This window comes from Phasianus colchicus, chromosome 18 (assembly GCF_987193195.1).
Source record: "Phasianus colchicus chromosome 18, bPhaCol1.hap1.1, whole genome shotgun sequence".
NCBI classification, from domain to species: domain Eukaryota; kingdom Metazoa; phylum Chordata; class Aves; order Galliformes; family Phasianidae; genus Phasianus; species Phasianus colchicus.
In genome coordinates, this window is record NC_143453.1 from 2,172,070 (window position 1) to 2,194,805 (window position 22,736).

Here is a 22,736-nt window from a genome sequence, read left to right on the forward strand (position 1 = left end):
GTCTCCTTTTGGGCTTGCCAACGTGCCCGAATTTCTGGATTTCTGAATTTCTCTGTATTTCCAAATTTCTGAATTTCCAAGCAACTCCAAATTTCTCTGTATTTCCAATGAGCTCTCGGGACAGGCAGCTCTGAAAGCACACCATGAGAGCATCTGGAGGGGCACAGCCGGGACCCCCATGCACCGAGCGCCGCAGCGGGTCCGGTCCCACGCCCTGAGCTCTCCAAAGCAAAAGGCTGAAACCTGTTGGCACTTACCCCGTGCGGTGGGGAATCTGAAAAGAAAAGGTGGCAGGGGGAGGGTGGGTGGAAGCGGTTTGCAATGCAAATCTGCCTCGCCCCGCACGGCTCGTCTCCCTACAAGCGGAAAAGACGGTCGGTAAAATTTTCACAGAGCGCCCAAAGCGGTTTCGGGAGCCTCGAGATGGAGGGTCGGGCTCCCGAAGTCGCCTGGGGGCTTCTGAAAGTTTTACCTGGCGACAGCATCCCGGGAGGCAGAAGCGGAAGAAAGGCCCTTACCTCCGCGGTGGATGATCAGCAGATGGCACGGAGGGGCCTCTTTGGTGCATTTGTTGTGGCACTTGAGCCTACAGCGGAGACAGAGAGAGAGCTGTAAGGGATGGGGATGGATGCGGCCCCCAGGGTACCACTGCATGCCTGGGGACCTTGGGGACACAACGGCCCCGCGGGTGACCAGCTCCGCGTGGTCCCATAGTGACATTTCTAATGCTGAACTGAAATAATCAGGGCATTTGTAGGCATTGCGGTGAACATTCTGTAGAGTTAGAGCCCAGGAGGGCTGCACCCTGGGGCTGCGCATAGAGCAACAGCAGCTCCCACGCCCCAAAACGTTCCTGTTTGTTCCCAATTAGGGGCGGAAAAGAGTCCGCTGGATGGGGAGAGCCAGGGGAAAAGGGGGAAAAAAGATAACAAGATTCAAAAACCATCCGCAAAGGAGGAAAAAACGGCAGCAGCTACAAGTCAATGAGCTGGGTAATGAAAATTCAGGAACCTCGCATGTTGGCTTTTATTGCAAAGCCATTCCTTAAGGGAAAGGCAGAGATTAATTTGGTATTTGAGGCTTGGGGGCTTTTTTTTTTTCCTTCTTCTTTTTTTTGCACTATTTGTTTGATTTGCCACTCCGTTACGGGTATGGGAAAGTAGCACTGGGCTGGGTGCTACACAAAAGTCAGCAAATAGAAATCCTTTCTAAAAGCATGGGATGTGTTTGCTCTTTTCTAAGCAAATGCAGGAAGCAGGAGCAGGGCACATCCTGACCATTTTCCAGCCCTTATACAGAGGGAAAGGGTGAAAGTTTCCCAAAGAAACGAGGCGATGTGTGCAGGCGGCATTCAGCGCTCAAGGGAACAACAAGCCAAAGAATCACCACTTTTTTTAAAAAACAAAACAGAATTTTTACTATTATTACTTCCAGAAAACCCTCACCACCACTCAGACCCAAGCAATAACTCTGCATTCCCTACCCGGATTCCAATCCCCATTTGCTAACTCATCAGCATTTAATCAGCGGCCCCTGCGATCGTTATCGCTTGATAGCCCTGCTAACTCAGTTACCAGCAATCAGCAAATTCCCAGCACTGATCCCCAGCAAGGCAATTGGGCTCCAGCAGCAGTTGCACTAAGTGCTGATTCCTGCTCGATACCGCCCGGGGACGGGCAGCCCTGCATTTAAATGGCATTAGTGCGCGCCTCGCTATCTTTGTCCATCTCTTGCTGACTTTATGGACTTCTCCACCACGGTCCCACTTCTTTGTTGTGGGTTTGGATGGGTTGCCACACATTCGCTGGTAAACAGAAGACTTTTGTCTCTTCAGACTTCTGGTCAGCCCCATGCTGGGTGTTTTCTCGCTCAGTCTGGGGAGATGCTGACCACCTCCCATCTGTAACCCTGCCCCTTCCCACCGCTGCAGCATTCACCATCCCGGAGCTGCGACCCACAGAGCTTCGTACTTGCAGTTTTTGCACTTTAAGCCAAACAACATTCCTTTCCCACAGACGGTGCAGGTCTGGGACATCCAGTACTTGGTGGAGAACCTGCAGAAAAAAGGCAGAGAGTGGTTCCTTATGCACAAACACCTCCAGATGTGTGCCAAGCCATGATTTACCCCTTTGCTGTACACAGAGAAATGAAGAGGCACCTCTCTAAAGGTGCCAGAGCTCATCCCTGGGTCTCCCTTTTGGGTTATGCAGAGCCTGCTACAAAGGACATCAAAGTGAGCACCAAGGAGGACGGCCTGCAGCTTCAAACCTTTGCCCACCCAATGCTCTGTACATGGTTCTGAAACCCCCCCCAGACCCAGCACTCAGCCTCCAGCCTACACCAAGGTTATTTCAGCTCTTCACCCTCCTGCAAGACAGGCAATAAACTGGAAATGGGAAATTTGCTGCAGGTTGGAAAGGTCATGGCCAACACGTGGCTTTTATTGATAGCAGCTCAAGCCTTATCTGACCCAAATCTGAGCTGAAATGGGACTTCAGTGGGCTGCTGACACAATGCAGCAAAGCAGGAGAAAGGGGGAACTTTTTGCAGAACTCTGGTGTTGTGCAATGGGAGGACACAGAGATGCCCACTAGATGCAACACACTGTGCTGAGGCTGCTGCAGGTCCCAGGGGAGCAGGGATGGGACAGGGATAGCTCTGGTGTCCCCAGTGGTTGCCCCCATCCTGCATACCTGTGCTTTATGGAGTTGCCCAGGTCTCGGCGGGGGATCTGTGGGGACCAGCGAGGCACTGACAGCGTATCTATAGAGGGCAAGATGGGGAAAGTACTGGGGTTAATGCAGAAGAAAGCTGGAGGTGCAGAGGCACCAAAATACGAGGTTTTGCCAAACTTAGAGATATCCTGGAAAGCTCCTTTCTTTCTTTTTCCCCCCCAAAAAGACCCACTGAGCTTTGAGTCTGGGGGAAGTGGGCTCCTACCACTCCAGCAGCCTTGGGTCAGAGAGCAAGGCAGGAGGTGCAGCAATCTTTGAAGAAAGGGAAAATGAAGCACAAATGGCGCTGGCATCATTTATTAATAAGACATCATGCCTCTCACTTGCATTTCTGGCTGAACAAAAAAGCTGAGCATCAGCCGCCTAGAAGCCAAGTGAACTCTTCTTCAAACAGACGATCAGCAAGGAAAGCAGCCTCTGTGTACTTCAGCAGGGGGAAAGGGAGGAGAAAGGGCAGCGGGACCTCAGATGGGTAAGAGAGGGGAGATGTGGGGTTGGGCTTCCAACAGCTGCAGCTCCAGCATCGGCTGGGCACAGGCAAATCCCTCGTTAAACACACAGCAGTGTGATCCCAGCCAGCGGCTGTTTGCTCTCAGATCCCACTTTAATATAGCAGGCAGCAGCACGCTGTAATTGTGCTTGGGGTGAAGGTTACATTTCCATGCCCACACCATCGCCGTGCTCCATAAAGGATTTCCAAATCACCCCACATCACTCCTTCCCTGGCTTTTCCAGCCCTGGGGCACGGATAGCAATTAAGATGTTTGAGGACTACAAAGTCAATTAAGATAATTGCTGCCCCTGTAGCCCATTTTACACCATTGCCTATTGTATTTTTATTACTGTCTCCAATATTTTCGACTCTTTTCTCTCAGCACCACATCTCCATGGGGCGGATGCATTTCGGGGATGAATCTCCAAAGCACTCTATCCCGTAAGTGCCATTTTCCCATATGTAAATCACATGACACAAATAAAATCCCCCCCATCAGTCCCAATCAAACAGGCCAGACCATCTCCTCTCCCAAATTCAATTACCAGCTCTGCTTTAAGCAGCCACAATTCATTTGCACCAACTTTCAGCTGGTCCCAATTAAATCCGGCCATCCCAGGAAGGGGGAGACAGAAAGATGGCAGAGGCTTTTAATTACCTTCTAAATGTGCTCATTGCAAAATTTATTAAAGTGTATTGGGAGGGGGTTTAACTTCTGAACAAAAATGAGACCTGCGTGCTTCATGGTTAATTATCTCCATTACAGGGGATGAAGCATACAGAGTAGTGTGCCCAACAATAGCACTGCTGCCTGCAGGAGGGGAGCAGCACCTGGTACAGCCCCAAGGATTTGGGAGCTTTGCAAGTTAATTGGTGATTCTCTCCTTTCACCTGTTGCAGCACTTGGATGGATCAGTGCAATGGGAAAGGCATTACAACAAAGGTGAGATAACAAAGGACTGGCATGATAGGAAGGTGCTACAAGGGAAGGGAAGAAGATTGCTCATGTATATCAGAAGATTCCAGGCTCACGGGGGAAAGCTCCACCAAGGAGGGATCTCCAGAAAGAGATTCCCCAGTGGCAGTCAGCCTTTCAATGAGGTCTAAGAGAGGTGCAGCCAGGCTCCATCCCTTCCCATCACACAGCTGAATTGCCTTCACCTGTGCTCCCAGGGCTGACCAGGTCCTTTCCCCAGGTGCTCCATCAGTGCAGTTCCCATACATCTGTGCATATATACCTGTGAGTATATTTCTTTTGTCTCAGGTGTGATTAATTGAGGGCTGTGCCCAAGGGGAAAGTGGGGATACTTCTGATGGATGCAAATTTCCCATCCAAACCCCAAAGTCACCAGGATGAGAGGTGGTCAGAAGATAAAAGCTTGTGGCCATGATGGGAGCAAAGGAGACAAGTCATTGCTGCAACAGAAAGGCCACTGTGGGGTCCCGTGCAGGTTTGGCATTGCTGTCACCCCTTTTTCAGCAAGGATCTGTGCTGCACCCCCTTCATACCAAGGGGACTTTGGTTCCCCAGTGAGAGAGGAAGGCAGGAAAAGCTGAGTAGCCAAACCACCCCCTTCCAGAACCCTAAAAACTGTCCCCATGCTGGGTACACATCCACCTCCATGAAGCATCACCAGCCCTGCAGCCAGGCTGCTGGTACCCAGTGTGGCAGTCCTGCACCCAAAGCACCCCAAAACAACCATGTTTCCCACTGCCTCTCACAAACGGGCATGGCACGATTCATCTCAAGTCAACAGCCCACGCCTGACGGCTATCAGATGTGCCTAGAGACAGAGTAGGGGATGGTGACAGCCGCGTCCGGTGCAGCAGTGACAGCGGACAAGGGGAGAGGAGCCCCTGTCACCTCATAGCAGTGACAAGCACTGCTGATGGTTCCCTGAGTGGCACTCGTGCGCGTCACAGGTGACGGGGCCGGGATGCTGCTGAGTGGTGATGGGGCCGTGACGCCCTCCTGGCCCCTGTTGGCTGTGGGAGGAGGATGCTGGAGCACCGCACTGCATGGATAAGGGCAGCCAGAGCTCCAGGATTTCATCTATTTGGGGTTTCCAGCCTCTTTGGGGCAGATGGGGAGGGATGGGCTTGGGGCTCAGCTCACCCTCACCAAATGCACTGGGAGCATCATCTGTGGGTAGGTGCTCTGAATATAAATCTTTTGCATAATTCAGGCTAAAAAGGCATCCAACATGCCTTCTTCTTTAGTGTACACAGGACTGAAACATGCCACATCCCTCGGGTTCATATGGGCTTGTGTCACACCACAGCACGGGGATGGCCCTGCATTGTTTCTGCTGGGGATGGAAGGATGTTCCACAATCCTGCGGGCTGAAACAAAACTTCAGTTCAGCAGCAGCAGCCAAGGCAACCAAGGCAGAGCTATTCCCAGAGCATTTCTGGTTTAAAAAAAAAAAGCAAAAGTCACTTCATAATAACAGCAGTTCCTCTTTGCAGCATGACAATCCTATTTATATGGCCAAAACGTCATGTTTGGTCAGTTAATTGACTTAAATGCTGCAATTGTGATTTTTCTTCCCACTGGGAGCCTTGCAGGGCCAATCAGTCTTGCACAGAAGAAGTTGTGTTCTCAGGCGCAGTGCAGCCAGGATAGGAAACCCTACAAGAGCAAGACTTTGTGTGGCCACTGCACATAGCTCCACACACCAGGGGATGCTGCATGGCTCCTGTCATGCCACAGGCCAGAGAAAGAGCTTTTTCTGCGTGCTGTGGGAAGGCATTTAGCAAGGTCCTTGCACACGGAGACTTCACAAGTTGCTTCAGTTTGCAGAGGACAGAGTGCATGTTTTTCCCTCCTGATACTTGCAGAGCACTGTGTTCAAATGAACTGGATTGCATTGGATTCTCATTTTCTTCTTCAGGATTGGCAGCTGGAAGGAGAGCCGTGAGGACAGATGCTGCACATCAAGGGCCACGTCCAAATGTCTTCAATGTCCCCCTGCCCACCACACCAGGGTAGGGAGCAGATACTTCTTTATCTCCATCCCCACCCCTGCAGCATCACCAGCAATGGGTCAGGACCATGATAGCTCCCTGCTTGTGGGCTCTCACCTGCTGCTCTTCCTTCTTTTACTCTCAGCATAATCTCACTGTCCTAAAGATGCTGGAAACATTCAGAATAATTGCATCTGCAAGCAACTAGCAAATCTAACCCTGGGGAGAAGAACATTCTTTGGAGGGGCACATGGACACAGGGGCCAGCCAAGATCCATCTCTGGGTACAGACCCCCAGGAAGGTTCTCAAGCCTGAGTGTGAATGCTGCCAAGCAAGCATCCTTCTGTCCTTCAATGTGTCTGAGGCCAAGCTACAATTCAAGGGCACCCCAAAAGTTATTTTTTCTCTCTACTGTTTGTCTTCTAATAAACGCCAATTCAGATCTGAATTCCTAGGCATCTTGGCCCTGCTAGAAGGGAATTTCACCCCTCTGCTGAGATTTGTAAAAGGAAAAGGTCTTTCTGCAGTGCCAGCCTCTCCTTCATGTTCCAGCTGCAAATTCATTGCATTAGGGAAAATCCACTGTTTACAAACAAAAAGGAAGCATCCAACTCCACACCTGGGACCGGGAGCAGTTCAGTCGGGAGCATGGTTCAGTTGTGAGCAGCCAGATGAGAAGGTGAAAGGAAATCCTCAGGAGACAGCTGCCTGTAATCTGAGAGACGGGGCCCCATAGGGCTGCTCCCAGCACCTCCACCCAACAGCGACAGCACCTCTTTGCTCTGATGCTTAGATAGCAAGATCAACACCAATATATACTGGTGTATATCAGACAAGTGGTATTTTTCCCACTGGGTTTTTAAAATTATGCTCTTTGGAAAAGAAATACTGAAAGGAATGCTGTGGAGAAGTTGGCTGTTGAGCTATGTCTGTGGCTCGAGGGTAAGGATGGGGACAGTGTGTTCCTTGGGGACTGGGACAGGTTGGTGCACTGACTTTGCAGAAATTCATCCAGCAACACATTGGAAACCCAATCACACTAAAGACAAACAGGAAAACCCAGCACCCCATGAGATGCTGGGAGTGATGTGCAGTCCCAAAGCATGCCTGGAGCTTCCCATAGAGCTCATACGGCTCCATCCCAGTGCTATGATCTTTCCACCTGAAGCAGGGAAAGCAGGCTGCCCTGGAGCCATTTACTCCTCCTCACACATAACCATGTTTCTGCACCTCTCCCAATCACTCATCTTCACTCCACAACGTAGCAAGCTCTGGTTTCAAGCCCCATTAAACCCCAGTGCTCCATCACCCTGCTGCAGCGCCAGCACCACGGCCAGCACCCGGCTGCTGCCTACAAGGTGCATCCATAGCTCCGAAACCCATGGGGTGGGAGCACAGCATACCTGCTTTGAGGTTTTGTCCCACCACCCTTCTCACCAACATCACCCCATCCACAGTCTGCTATCTGGGGGCTGCTCTGCCCCATCCACATCACCCATAGAGTTTGGGCACAAGGGAAACCCAGGACACTGCTTGAAGTCAACACAAGGGCTCAGAAACAATGCAGAAACATGACAGAACCAGGAAAAATATGATTATTTTTGCCTTGTGCTTATTTTTTGCCTTGCATCCTATTTGCCTGCAGCGTGCTCGGTGCCCAGGACCAACAGACACATTGATGCTTTCCACAAGGAATGAGCGCCGTGGCTGAGGCTAAAACCTCTCAACAGGGATCAACCTCTCTCCATGGCTCACGTCAAGCTCCAAAAATGAACATCCGCATCAACCAAGCAAGTTGAAGGGCTGAGAGGAGTGAAATGAGAGGAGACACCTCTCCAGAAGCGCCAGTCATTTGCTACTCCATCACTTCTCATTGTATCGCCTTCCTGCTCTGCCACATTGCATCAGGTTATCACACCATGGGATGTAATCCAATGCTGATGCATGAGGAAGCCTAATGCAACCAGACACAGCCACGGTTTGCAGAGAACGGGCTTTAGTTCTCGGTTTCTGGTCCACTACCCAGGGCTGCAAGTGGAGCTCAGGCAGTGCTGCAGAGGGAAGAGCGATGCAAAAATACCCTCGCTGCAGGCAAATCTGCTGGCCATGCCAGCTAGCGTCAGGTAGCTGGACATCTCCCTATAAATAGCACCGCTGCCCTTGGAGCTGCTGCCAGCTCCCATTGTGCCCAGCACCAAGGAAGTGGGAGCAAGAGGACACCAGATGTGTCCTCAGACCAAATGGCGGCTGATAAGGGTGAAGGAGGGGAGTGAGAAAGAAATGGAGCTGGATGGTCTTTAAGGTCCCTTCCAACCCACATCGTTCTGTGATTCCGTGAAACCGCAAGGTCTTTGAAATTTCCCACATACAAAGTCCTGCATGCATTCACCCAGTGTGAGATATAGGGCAAAGAGAAAAGCCACCATTGCTGCGGGCTGAGCATCACACCTGGTTGCTATCACCTTCCAATCCTACAGAATGAATTGAGGTACACCAGAAAACAAGGGCTGTGACCAGCTGCTGAGATCCAGCTCCTTGGGTTTGCATTGGGCTTGGCATCAGCAGGTGCCCAACCCCAACACCCAACTCCAACACTCAACTCAAGCACCCAAACCCAACAGCCAACCCCAACATCCATACATAGAGGCAAAGCAATAGCTGCAACCACAAAGGAGCCCTTGAAAATCCCTCTCAATCAGCAAAAGGTAGCACAGGGAAAGCCTGGGGATTTTCCAAATCAAAGTGGCCAAGCTCCTGCCCCTATCTTGACACCAGCAATATTGCAATACCATTGTCAATTCAATCGCTTTTGCTTGGCTCAACAATTATTACAAGTCTTTTGGCACATATACAGAAACACATATTCAGATTTGCAGCCCTGGTGTCCCCACGTCCCCTCCGGCTGCGACTCACTTGCAGAGAAGGTGGCTTCAGTGTGGACAGGAGGTGTGGAGGGCAGGAACGGAGGGTACCCCACAAAGAAGGACCGCAGGGAGCGCTCGGAGAGCAGCGGTGAGCGCTGCGCAGGGATGTTCTCACAGCTGCCCACACTGTTGTGGATCTTGAGGTTGAGGGGCTTGTTCTTCTTCTTTGTTCTGGGAGAGGAAAGAGGAGAGAGGTGTGAGGCATGAGGAAGTCTGGGGGTTTCCCCCAGAATTGCAAGAAGCAATTCTCACAGAGGGGGATGCCGTGCTGCCCCAAAAGTCTGTGGAAAAATTGGACCCACAGCACTGTGAGAAGTTTCCATCCCTCCCTGCTATCGACAAAAAAAAAGGTAATATGTGTGAAATATTAAGGAAAACATTGCATTCAAGAGCTCCGCCATCCACAAAACCCAGCTGCAAAGGGTCAGTGGGTCCAAAACCACTGTCAGCCCCCACCCCACTCATCCATGTCCCTGAAAACCGTCCCTGTCAACACAAGGATGTGTCAGACATCAGTGACCTGAAAGCACAAATTCCAAGCATGGGACAGAATAGAAATAGGGATGGGATACAATAGGATAAGGATACAAATAGGGATGGGATGGGTTGGGACAGGATAGAATGGGAGGAGAAAGGAGAGGAGAGGAGAGGAGAGGAGAGGAGAGGAGAGGAGAGGAGAGGAGAGGAGAGGAGAGGAGAGGAGAGGAGAGGAGAGGAGAGGAGAGGAGAGGAGAGGAGAGGAGAGGAGAGGAGAGGAGAGGACACCCCAAATTGGAAGGGACCCACAAGGATCAAACAGGCAGACAAGACTATGTAAAAACTAAACTATACATTTCAGATTTCCCATTTCAGCCCGCCTGCATGGATTGGTGATCCAATAACACATGAATCTTCAAAAACCTTTCCAGGGGACCCCAGGGATTTTTGCTGTGCTGGCTGGGGGAAAAAAGGTCTGTGGTGCCCCAAATCAGACACTGGGAAAGGCAGCTCAGCCCCTTCAGTGGATTTGGGACAGAAACTCCGCTTTTGAGCAATAGCCCAATTATCAAGAAACACTCCTGGGTGTGGATAGGGGATGTCCTGCATGCCCAACATCACAGCACGTGAGCCAACGGTACGGTTAGCATCGATGTGCAGTCAAATTACAGCCTTTTCTTCAATCCACTGCGTTTGTTTCCTGGCTATACTGTTATAATCCTAATTAGACTGAAAGCAACGTGGGAGTGGAATGAATTGTGGCACCTCTGCAGCAGCAGCTGGGTGCATCCAGCTGCAGCCCAGCAGGGAAACCCACAGCATCTGGCCCCAGAGCCCAACCAAGCACCATTTGACGTTGTGCAGTGCCACAACGCGCCATGCAATGCCAAGAAACACTGTGCAATGGCATGTTGTGCTGTGCAGTGCCAAGAAATGTTGTGCAACACCACGCTGTGCTGTTCAGTGCCAGGAAATGCCACACCATGCCATGCTGCACCGTGCAATGGCATGCCATGCCATGTAATGCTGTAGAGGGGCATAAAACCCTGCATCGCTCTCTAGAAACTTTCCCCTTCATGCTCACCAGCCACAGCCCCCAAGCACCTACGTGCTTTTCCACCCGCTCCAGGTCTTGCTCTGCCCTTGCTCCAGCTGTGCTGACCGGAGCACCCGGGCATCTGGCCCTGCCAATTGGTAGGAAATGAGCACTCTGCACTTGCCAGCCCGCGTTAGCATATGAAAATTAACCCACCCTCTAATAAGCTAATTGTTTCCTTGCACAGGAAAAGCCGCTGCTGCCTTTAGGGTCCCTGTAATAACTTTATTGAGTGCACAGGGCAGGCAATTGCCTGCAGTAATGCGGTGCACAGCAGCCACATTGTTGATGCCTGTCATGCCTTGCACCCATCCCAACCCTAAAATCCCATCCCTTCAAGCAAATGCACAAACCAACAGGTTGAGGGAAAGTTCAGTGGCCCCCAGAGCCACTCTCACCCCTGCTCCCCATCCTGACCCCTCCATCCCATCCCAACCCCTGCACCCCAACCCAATGCACCTTCCCACACACACCCCATGGCACAACCACCAGGTTTCTGCTGAAGCCCCCAGTGCAGCTCCCCCCAGCCCATCCCAAAGCATTTCCTGCAGTGCTGTGATTAACCACTAATCTCATTTTTTTCCACCCATAAATCAGTTCCAGACCAAATATTTACCGAGAGCATCATTTCCTCACCGAGCAGAGCTGGTGACAGCTTTCGTTATTAGGAAGGATGAGTGATTTTGGACAGAGAGAGATTTTTCTCTCTCTCTCCCTGTTTTTTCTTCAGAAAAAAAAAAAAAAACCCAACAATTCATAATAATAATAAACACGCACAAAGCCCTGACCCCACCACCCAACTGGAGAGGGTCACCACAGCACTGGTCCCATTCTTCATCTTAAAAGAGGGGATGGGGAGGGGAGGCTTGCTGCTCCTGAGGAGGGGAATGGGATGCTGCTGCTGGAGCATCCTCCCCCCAGAAAGGTTCGTGGGGACAGGTTCCCCTGGGGAGCTTGACAGCTTGACAGACAGACAGACAGACCGACCTTTGCGGGCTGGAAGCAGCGTGCTGAGGATACGGAGCAGCTCCCTTCTGGCTGCTGCTTGTTTACCATAAACTCCACTCCCTGTGACAGGAGAAGCTGGGACACTGCTCCGTGCAGAACAGGAGCTTAACAGCAATCCAACCCCAAAGGAGGGGGCACAGAGCCCCACAGGCAGCTGCATGGGGACACTGCCCCAGGACCTCACTGGGGCTCACCAGGATTCTGTGAGAGTGGGGTGCAGGATGCAGGCAAGACGCATCTAGGGGTGTGCTAACCCAGCCCCACCTACAACCCCACATGGGAGGAGGGGAAGTTAACCCCTATAAGAACCCTATAAGGTGATGGTATGGAGAAGGCATAGCAGCAGGACGGGCAGTGCTGCAGAGCTCTGCAGAGCCCGGTGAGGGCTATTTAGATGGCAGTGATAGTGTCCAACGTCACAGCGTGGGGAGCAGCGTCCTGCAGTCACAGCTGGGTGACCACTGAAATGAGCCTTGACCTGCGCTGTGGAGCTTGTGATAGCCCACTTATTACATTTTTTTTTTCCAAGCTCCTGTAAAGCAAACAGGAGCACCAAAAGCCCTCCCCTCCAGGCTCGAAGCCCATGAAACTTGAGGAATAGCACCAGAGTGACAGCACTGCATCACACTGCATCACTGCACTGCCACGGGAACAACAGCCCAGTCCCAAACTGGGAGGAAAACCCCAAATCCAAACACCACACCAGTTTCCTTTGCCAGTTCCTAGAATCATGAAATCATTAATGCTGGAGAAGACCTCTAGGATCCCCAAGCCCTCCCCCAGCCCACCCTCACCGTGCCCACTGACCCTCAGTGCCACATCCCCACGGTTCTGGAACACCTCCAGAGATGGTGACCCCACCACACCCTGGGCAGTCTGTGCCAGTGTATCACCTCCATTTCTGACAATAATTGCCTCCAAACCTTTGTTTCCCCCCTCACTATACCCATTTATGCCACAGGGCATATAGAGAATCAAATCACAGAATCATAGAATGGCCTGGGTTGAAAAGGAGCACAATGCTTATCCAGTTCCAACCCCCTGCTATGTGCAGGGTCACCAACCAGCAGACCAGGCTGCCCAGAGCCACATCCAGCCTGGCCTTGAATGCCTGCAGGGATGGGGCATCCACAGCCTCCTTGGGCATACGACCCCCTCCAGCTCAAACTCTATCACAGCAGCACCAGGGCCACCAGCTGTCCCTACCACCAGCACACAGAACAGCACACGTCCCCATCAGAGATGTCAATTCATGCAAGGTTTTGCTAAACAGATGATCATTTTCTAAAAGGGAAACATAAAAAGAGCACGGCAGTGTGCGAGATGCTACATGCAAATCCCTTCAGGTGTCAATCCACCCCAAGGGCCCATCCTCACCCGCTATGCAAAATCACTCAAAAGCTCATCAGGAAGAAATAGAGGGTTTCAGGCAACGGTGACAAACAGGAGCAGACGTGGACAAAAGGCGTGCGACGGCACTCGGCAGTGCTGACAGGTGTGCGTGGGGCTGGGGATGGGATGTGTGCATCCCAACAAAGGGAGCATCAATGCACACCCATGGGAAAGGAAATATTCAGTGTGCGACGTACACCACTCCTGCTTCCTTGTAGATGGATAACTATGGCCAACACAAGAAAAGGCAGGAGTGGGGCTGCTCACCCCGCAGTTCCCCGCTGCCAAATAAAACCTGCATGGATAAGAGGTGGATAAACAAGCAGGCTGAGTACCTGCTCTGCAGGCATGTGTTGTCAGCCTGCCGCCGTCATTATCTTAATAGAAAGATTAAAAAAGAGGCAATTTGCAGAAGCAGGTGATGTGCCCCTGCACCTGCCTGGTGTTATTCACCGCTCCGCTCCTCTCCAGCACACTCCAATTATCAACGCCGGCGCTGCTTTTAAAGGAAGGGAAGTAGGGTGAAACATAAAAAAAAAAAAAAAGTAGAAATCATCAGCATTTCGGTCAGCTCTCTGCAAAGGATTAAAGACTGCGGCCGTCTGGGTTGCGGCGGTCGGGATTCAGCCCTGAAGATTGATGGCCTTTTGACTGCCTTAACTGCGCGATATTCTGTATTAAATCAGTGCAAGGAGCTCTGCATGGCACACGGCCACCTCCTGCCCGGCAGAACGGATGGGGAATGGCTGTAAGAAGGGGGAAAGCCCGCAGGTTTGAGCGTATGGTAAAAATTTCAGGAGGAAGAGCCCCTTCTGCTCCATTCCTGAAGGCTCACGCAAAGCGAGTCGCCTGCATACCCAAAACTGAGGCGTGGGGCGGAAAGGTGGTGAGCTGCTGAGCAGAAAGGCTCCTTCTCACACAGCCAGCACTGAGCATCACCGCCTTGATATCTCAAAAACCAAACCCAGCCTAGCAGATGTTACATTTATCCTCATTACAGCAAGAGGCAACCACAGCCCCCTGCCCTGAAAAGTGGGTTCCCATATCAAAGCCAACGGTGAAATATTGATCCAAGTGCCCGTCCCCGCTTCCCCAGGCCGGCTGCGTTCTGAGGTTCAGCTCTCACTGATCTATTATTCTCTTTCTGGAGCACGAAGCAGAACTTTTTAGCGTGGCTGCGAATGACGGCGCTTGGAGGCTCTTTGAAGGGAGCTGAAGCCCCGTGTCATCCCCTGGGATGTGTGCTCTGTGGTGAGGGTGCTGCAGGGAGGAGGTGAGGAGCTAATTGCCTGGAGGTCCTGCTGCTCGTTAGGCACTTCTGCTTCCTTGATTTCCTCCTGATGTTCCGCTGAGGAGCGCACAAGGATGGCAGATGAACTCAAGCAGCCAGTGTGGGGAAAGGTGAGAATGGGGACAGGTGATGGAGCCCCTGAATTGGTAAAAGAAATAGGTGGGGTGATAGGATTTGGGGTTTTCTTCCCAGCTTGGGAGTGGCTCCAATAGGGATGCTGGCTCCTTTTCCCAGCGTGGTCACCTCTGCACCAACCACTGAAAAGCACCTGGTGAGCCCTAAGGGGACGGGCAGCTCACAATGGACATTTTCCATCCCATGGCAGGGCAGTGTGCTGCACGGCCCCATGCGTGCTCCCATTTTTGGAGGCAATTCCCCACAATCCACACCACCAGAGGGGAAGCACAGGCTGCACGTGCCTGGAAAGCCCTAGGCAGAGGTTCATTAAGCTAATTATGGTGCTGCAAACCTTTCATCTCAGACAAGGCTACGGGAAGTTCTTCATGGGCTGCCCTGGGGTGCAATGAGCTGATGCACGCTGTGAGCATGGTGGGCTTGGGGAGATCTGTTCCAAAGGAGAAGTAGAGGAGAACTCAGAGCAAACTGTTTCTGGGGGGAACCTGAGATCCTCGTCAGCTCTGCTTCCTCCTTGTAACTACCCAGGAAGCCAGCAGAGCCCCTGGTCTGTGCATTGCCCACACCAGGATGACCACTATGTTGGAGGGGAAATGAGCTCGCCCATAACTTGGGGCACGTAAAGAAGAGGCTGTGGGAGATGCTTCTCATCATCCCTGCAAAGCCACAGCTGGGAGAAAAGGAATAGATCAGAGAAGCTGTGGGTGCCCCGAGAGGGGATCAAAGCCAGGCTGGATGGGCAGCCGGTTCTGGTGCAGGGCACGCAGCCCTTGGGGGTTGGAAATGGATTCTCTTTAAGGTGCCTCCCAACTCCAGCTGTTCTATGATTTCGTGATCAGCTTGAGCCTGACCTCCTGGCTGATGCCCCAGCTGTGGGTGGGACATCTCCCGCAGCACTGCGCCCTTCTCCCACACCAACACCTCACCACAATGCCAGCAGTCGGAGCCGCACGCCTCCCACCCCAACGCCAATCCCCATCTAAATGCATCACCACGCTCGCAGCTCGCTGAGTGGCGAGAGGCGGCTGGGCTCCTCGTTAAAGGACACGGTGAGAAGTTTCTCCTCCAAGCATGTGAAAGCTCCCCCTCCTCTCGATGAAGTGCCGCAGCAGTAATTAACATTAATGACATACCTAAGGAGAAGCAGAGCCCAGAGCAGAGGGATGATGGCAGCACAGAGCCAGCTCGGGACGGAGGTAACCCATCACTGTCAGGGCATGGTGTGTGAGCCGTGCTTTGAGAAGGCTGGAGGTGATCCAGAACCTGTGCACGGCTCCACTGACTCACCACCGAAGCACAGAGATTAATCAGGAGGGCTATTTGGAAACAGGGATGCTGCTCGTTTGGCTCTCCCAGTCCCCACTCTGCAGTGCTCTCCCTGCTGCACCTGGGCTGGGATGGTCTCTGAGTTTTCAGGTAGCGTACAAGAGGGAAAACATAACCCTTAAGATACTGCCTAGAGACTGTGTGTACATTTTGGGAGAGTCACTGATGCTCATCCCCATCACCATGAGCCCATGTGCATCGCCAAGGCTGGAAGAAGCAGTGCCAGACAAGAGCTGCCTCAATGTAGAACAGGAAATAATTGATCTGCTTGGTAAGAGCAGTGATTGGGATTGATACGAGGGGAAAGCATCGTTATGGCAAAGGCTGCAGGACAGCAGGATGAATGACCCACTGCTGAGCTGGTTAACAAGGGGCAGCCTAACAGTGGGGCAGTGGGTGGGAGACCTCTGCTCTCAGGTTCCTACCTGGCTGCCCCACCTCAGCCCTCCCTACAAATGGCCATGGTTGAGCCAGCATGAATCCAGGCACGCAGGGATCCTCTTTTTCCTGAGGGATACATGGCTAAAGGGGCAACACGGCTGCTCCAGCTCCAGGATGAGTTTGCAGATGCTCAGCCAACAATGCGGAGCAACACCTTCTGAAAAGAGCGTGCTCACAGCACAGCACAGTTCTTTTGAGGGGAAGTTTTTGCTCTCATTGAAGAACTGATCACTCCCAGCAGGGCTGCCCAGGGCAGACCAGTGCCTGGGTAAGGCAAAGTGAAAGGGAAGAGCAAGGGACACAGGAAATGCACCATTCTCAGAGGGTTTTCTATTACACAAGATGGAGAAGCAACCACCCGCAGTAGAGGTTCCAGATGTGAGCACTGGATAGTGCCAGCTGCTACAGAAATGAGCAGGAGAAGGTTAGAGCTGGAAATAGCACAAAGGCAAGGCAAAGAGTCACCATCCCAGACAGCATCACCCAGATTGTGAAAAACAGCACCCAAACCCAACCTCAATGCCTACAGGGCAGCAAGGTGCCCATCCCCAGGCTGCCTTTCCCTCCAGCACACCCATCCCCATCTGCACAAATGCCCTCATTGCAATTCCCAACCTTCTTCCTCTCAAACCTCACCCCTCCACACACCTGCAGGGGTTAACCTGGGCTCGCACGCAGCCTTTGAACCATCCCAACTTTCGCTCCCCAGATAATGTCTTTTTTTAAGACCTTCCACAGTCTGTTTGCTTTCTGAGGTTGCTTGTTGGGTTTGGTGTTTGGGGCTGTTTTTTTTTTTTTGCCTTCTTGCTGATGAATAATCATTAACTATCCGTGAAAGATGTAAATGGCCCGTGGAACTCATGAGGTATTAAATGGGCATTATATTATCAGCCACTCTAAATGTTTGGTTTCCGTTTCAAGACCAATCATGAGATGTTTATGGATTGTGGATTTATGGAAGCCAGGGGATCTTTCAAGGAGTAATGTTCCATGCCCCAGAGTTACGGTCAGCAGCTGGAGGCTGTAAGCTCCCAAAGTTTAACCCCTGCTGCAGAGAGCTTCAGCATACAGAACGGCTTAAACCCTAGAAACAAGCCCCAAAGCGAAATGTGAGCAAATGCAGCAGCTATCACAGAAAGGAAAGCAGCAGCCACGTTGCTCATGGGAACAAGGCTGAGCCCAGGGTCCTGCTGTGGTCAGCCCGTCCCCATTGGGGACAGCCCCTGGGGTGGGTCCCAGCAGGTGGGGATCTGCAAAGAGGCAGTGTGGGGTTACACCCGCAGTAATGAGGAGGTTAATGTGCGGAAAGCACGAGTGTGCAGTCCTGAAAAACCATTTGGAGCCAAAAGCTCCATTTCAGTGATCCTCATGGCTGAGGTCAGGAGGAAAACTGCCTCCTGCAGAGAGCACAGAGGAGGGGGACGTCATGAAAGTGGTGACATTAAGAGAAACCACCCCAGAACGCACGCAGCCATAAAATGAGAATTAGCTGATAAGAGCCCAAGAAGGCTCTTCTCCGTGGCAGGAAAAGCACCCAGGCTGCAGCACCGCTCCGTGTTCAGCTGCTGCAGGGCAGGGCGAAATGAAGCTGCCTCCTAAACGCACTAATTGCCATCCCCGAGCACTAATGGGATTAGGAAGCGGGATTTAGTGGTTGCCTCCTGAAAATCATTAAGTGCCATTAGAGAAAATTAACCTCCTCAGCACTCCCAGCAGCTCTGGGGAGGCTGGATCTCACAGCACCCCATCCCTCCATACCCCCAGATGAGCACCCCACCGATGCCCTATCAACATTTGTTCCCTTTCCCCTGTTAATTGTGTTTAATCACCCTTTGGGCTACAGCTGGTTGCCAGCAAAGGGGAATCATCCCAGCATCCGAGGTGGCAGTGGGCAGAGGGACACGGTGAGGGATGGGGCTGCGATGGCAGCGGGGATGGGGCTGTGAGGCTGTGCTGATGTAAAAGCCCTCTCTGATGTTTATGAGCCCTCCTTGGCTCACACAAAGAAGTCACGGCACCCCACTCCCTGCCTCACCCATCCCCGTGGGGAAGCAGCAGATGAAAGCTTTCGTGCTCTGTGCACATCTCCAGTCTCACCCTGAAGCCGTGTCACCATGACCAGGGGTGTGCAATGATCAAATGACTCAGGGGAACCAAAGGCAGCACCGGGGAGGAGGAGGGGAGTGCAGTTTCCCAAGCGTCGCCTTGCAGGAACCCAAATCAAATCATTTCCCAAAGAGTTTCCCATTTACAGTCAGAAATCCATCACTGCCCGTACGGGAGGAGGACGGCCGCCCTCACTGCTTGCACCGAGCGCTGCCACAGCTGCAGGGGTTGGGGACTGTAGGGTCGCCCCACACTGCCACCCGACCTCAGCACAGAGCTGGAGGGTTTGGGGTTTGCTCCCTAAAAGGGCCCGAAGGAGCAGGCAGGGATAAGTCCGCTTCTCAGCACTGCAGCAGCCTCTGCTGGCACCGGGCTGCAGAGCAGGAGCAGCCGGAGCGCCGCGTTAACGCTGGGGATGCGAAGGCACCGGGAACGGCGATAGGGCAAGGTGTGGGAGATGTGCGTGCTGCAGCTGGAGGAGGACTTTGTTCCCTGTTTGTATCTCGTGGCCCAGCTGTACGTTGGGTCCCAGCCCTGCCTTGGTGGGGTGTTAAATAGGAGCACCCCAAAACTACATCCAGGCATAGCAGTATGGAATATCCCAGGCTGCAAGGGGTCCACAGAGATCACCAAATCCAACCCTCGGTCCCAAAGAATCATGGAATCAATAAGGTTGGAAAAGACCTCTAAGATCACCAAGTCCACCCCCACCACAGCCACTGACCACATCCCTCAGTGCCACATCTCCACGCTCCCTGAACACCTCCAGGGTCGGTGACCCCACCACCTCCCTGGGCAGCACATGCAACACCCAAAACCCAAACCCTATGGCTGAGAGCAACGTCCCATTGCTCCTGAATGCAGCTCAGGGCCGATTCTCCCCTGGGGCAGAATCTTTCCTTAACCCCACGCTGACACATCTCCATGCCTCTCCCTCGGGTCAGAGGGAACATTTGGGACCGCAGGGATGGGGACTTAACGGGTGACCCACTTACTTGGGGGTGTGCGCCTCATCCACGCGGTGCCCCAGCTGGAACTCGTGCGACTTGCTGCGGTGCAGGGCTGTGAAGCCAGGCAGGAGGTGGATGAGTTTTCGGGAGGCGGGTGGGGGGGTGCCGGGGGGTTTCAGCTTGTTCCTGCGGCGCAGCGGCGGCGTGCCCGGCGGCGTCATGGTGGTGACGATGTTGGGGGTGCGCGGCGGGGTGTGAGCGGCGTGTCGCTGCCGGGGGGAGGGAGGCAGGGAACGGTGGCCGGATTCCACGGGGGGACACAGCCCCGGGTGACCCTCCACAGTCAGACGGTCCACGTGGGTGTAGAGGGGGCCGTGGCAGTGGTGCTGGGCGCACTTGGCGGGGGGTTTGGGGCTGGCCGAAAGGTGCGTGCGGCTCCATGGGGTGGGTTCTTGGGGACAGCCCGGCTGGTTCTCCTTGCCCGGCTCCGTCGTGGGCCATTGGATGGTCCAGTCCTGCTTGGAGAGGCTGCCGCCTGCGACAGAGCACATATAGAGCCATGGGGTGGGTGACTCACAGCCCACAGCCTTATGGAGGGGTCCACCCCAAACCCACCCCGGGAACAAAGAGCCCATCCAAGCTCCGACACCCCCATCTCGTTTCACCCCTTTGTGTTGGTGCGATTTGCAGAAACGAAAGGGGGGCAAAAAAGACCAACGAAAAGGGAGCGTGGCACCTCACAACCCCTCATTATCAGTCTCTGCGGTGCAGGGATGAATGAGGAGCTGTCGGCTGTGACTGCAGAGTGCCACAGTGATGGAGCAGCTCTGAGCTCCCGGCCCCGACCTCTTTTGATCACCGCCTGGAAGGCAAGCAGCATAAGAAATGTCATCTCTTTATTTTAAAAGCGCCTCTCCCCATCCCTTTGTTTGGTTATTAATTGCCAGCCCCATTTTCTAACTGAGCCTCTTTGAGGGGAGCTCTTTGCTTCAGGCTCAGAGAGGGGTAAAACAAAGGAGGAGAGGACTTTGGGATTGCAAAAGCTTTGAGATTGGATTGATAGAGGAAAGGGGTGATGGGTTTTCTTGGATTGTTTCAAAGCAGAAAATGAAGCTAATGAAGATGCAAATCACTCTGTAGCAAAACCTCTCGCCTTGTGCCATACAAGAACACTGCCACCCAGTGGGATCTGTGTGGGGCGATGCCAAACCCAGGGAGCAGCACCCCTGGGGAGCTCAGGGCAGCTTCTGCCCTTTCCTTCCCCAAAAGCAGCACACAGTGACCGGGTGGGCACTGACATCATGCACGGCACCCAGCCCTGTCCCCACTGCACACCAAGGGCAGGCTGGCCTCAAAATGACGATGCCCAGCTCCTCACATCACCCTTCTCCATCCCACAGATCATTTTACTTCTAAAGTCACTCTCAGCCCCTCCAAAACCAAAGCTTTCCCCCGCAGCAGACAGAATTTGGGATGGAGGCTCCCACGTCCCCCTGCCATCACCCTGTGGCCTCACACAAACACAGTGCTGCACCATTCCCCACGCACCACCAGTAACCCCAGCTCACAGCTCCATCCACAGGCACTGCTCAGCTCTCACTTCAAGCCCTGGTTTGCTAATAAATCCTGCAGCCAAGCACACAACAGAGAGAAATCCAATACTACTGTTTAGCACAGTAGTGTTAAAATCAGGTCGGTGCTGGATTTGATGGAGCAATGTGTGCCATCTGCGTGCCATCCAGGGATCCTTCCAGCACACACGTGGGTCAGAAGGGTCCCCCATCACCAGAAATCACCCAGGCAAAACACATTGCTGTCAGAGCCACAGAGGAGAGACCCTCCTCCTCCTCCCCAGCCTCATCCACGTGGGGAATTGGCTTGGGAAATTAGCAGCCCCTAATGAACGACTCGATAAATAGAGATGGATGGAAAAGGTTAACAGCCACACCTCATTGCTGCTTTATTAGAGCTAATCTGGGCTTCTAGAAATTGACCACCACCACGGCTCAAGGAGACGTTACATGATGATATGGAGAGGCAGCACTTTGCTCCTTAATGGCATCGGGAGGGCTGCTGGTGCAGGAGCTCCCATAGGGCAGCCCAGTGCCCTCCTGCAGCCCCCAGCAGCTTCCAGCAAACACTCTCAGCATCTCTGCCTGAGCGGAGGGCTCACGTGTGTTTTCCAAATGAGAATTCCCTCTGCTGAGTGCAGCCCCCAAAAAAAAGGGCAGGAGGGGATGTAAGTCAAGCTGCGTTTGTTTGCACCAGGCTTTAAAAGTCAAAGGTGTTTAAACAAAGCATTGGCTGAGAGCCTGCCTGGGCCGCTGCCCTTCCTCAAATATCGGAGAGATTTAGGGAAAATGCCAAAGGGAAGAGGGCAGAAAGCCAGGCAGGAGCTGGATTTGGGGAGCAGTCCTCTGGGGTGGCGGGGCTCTGTAGGAAATGTCAGGCTGGGCTGCAGCCCTCCCACCTCACTGCTCTGCCGTGACACCACAGTGGGTCACAACCCCAGCAGGGATCATCCTGCATCCCCCATATCCACTGGGATTCTCCTGTGTGAGCAGGAACCATCCTCCCCCCTGCTTGATCCATCCTCCGGGGTGCACTGAAGCCCCGGAGGGGACAGCAGCAGCCTGGGGTGCTCCAAACTGCCCCCTCCCCACCTGCAAGGGATGCTCCTGGGGAGCGAAGACAGCGCAGCACATGTGGACACAAAACAGCCCAAGGATAACAAGAGCTTTGGAGATGGCCCCTCGGAGGGGATCCCCGCCCTTCTGCCACCCCCTGCCTCCAACCCCCCTCCATTTCCAGCCTCCAACCCCTACGTTCCACCTTCCAGCCCCCCCTCCCGAGCATCCCTGCGTCTCTGCGGATCTCTGCTGCCACCGCCCGGCCGCACCGCACCGCACCGCAGCCGCACCTCCAAGCCCTCCCTCCGTCCCGTCCCCCCCCCCACCACGCAGGAGCAAGGCTTCGGCACAGGGATGCTCCGTGGCGGGGCTTTTAGAGGCTACAGGGCTTTCCCAGCCTCCCCCCACCAACACCTCCCCTCCCATCGACCTCCTTGCCACAGGGATGCACATGGCTGGTACCCAACCACGGGGATGTGTGCGGTTGGTACTCAGCTGGCACCCAGCACACAAACAGGGTCTCCTCTCCCTATTTCAGACCACTCTCCCAAGCCTTTGGATGTCTTTCCCCAGGTCACCAGCCCTGCTCACCAGACTTATGGACGCTGCGGAGGCAGGAGAGGGATGCGTTGAGGCGGGCACACTCCTCACTGTTGGCCCCAAACTTCTCCACGGTCTCACAGACCTGATCATCAGTCATCTCCAGCAGCTCCTCCAGGCTCAGCTGCCCGGGGGCTATTTCCTACCAAAAAAGGGGGGGAGGG

At 53.3% G+C, this 22,736-nt stretch overlaps 1 protein-coding gene across 3 annotated transcripts in view; it reads right to left on the reverse strand.

Moving 5' to 3' along the window:
- KSR2 (kinase suppressor of ras 2) overlaps nt 1–22,736 on the reverse strand; it is a 49,906-nt gene that overhangs the window by 22,738 nt on the left and 4,432 nt on the right. For 2 of the 3 annotated variants that reach the window (XM_090152623.1, XM_090152624.1), the window contains exons 3-9: nt 22,564–22,714; nt 19,388–19,877; nt 9,110–9,291; nt 2,694–2,763; nt 1,971–2,054; nt 519–586; nt 258–356 (exon numbers count right to left, since the gene is read on the reverse strand). In XM_090152623.1, the coding sequence (XP_090008749.1) occupies nt 258–356; nt 519–586; nt 1,971–2,054; nt 2,694–2,763; nt 9,110–9,291; nt 19,388–19,877; nt 22,564–22,714 (1,144 nt within the window). The remainder of the gene's footprint in view (nt 1–257; nt 357–518; nt 587–1,970; nt 2,055–2,693; nt 2,764–9,109; nt 9,292–19,387; nt 19,878–22,563; nt 22,715–22,736) is intronic. The other variant, XM_090152625.1, reaches the window with a different exon arrangement.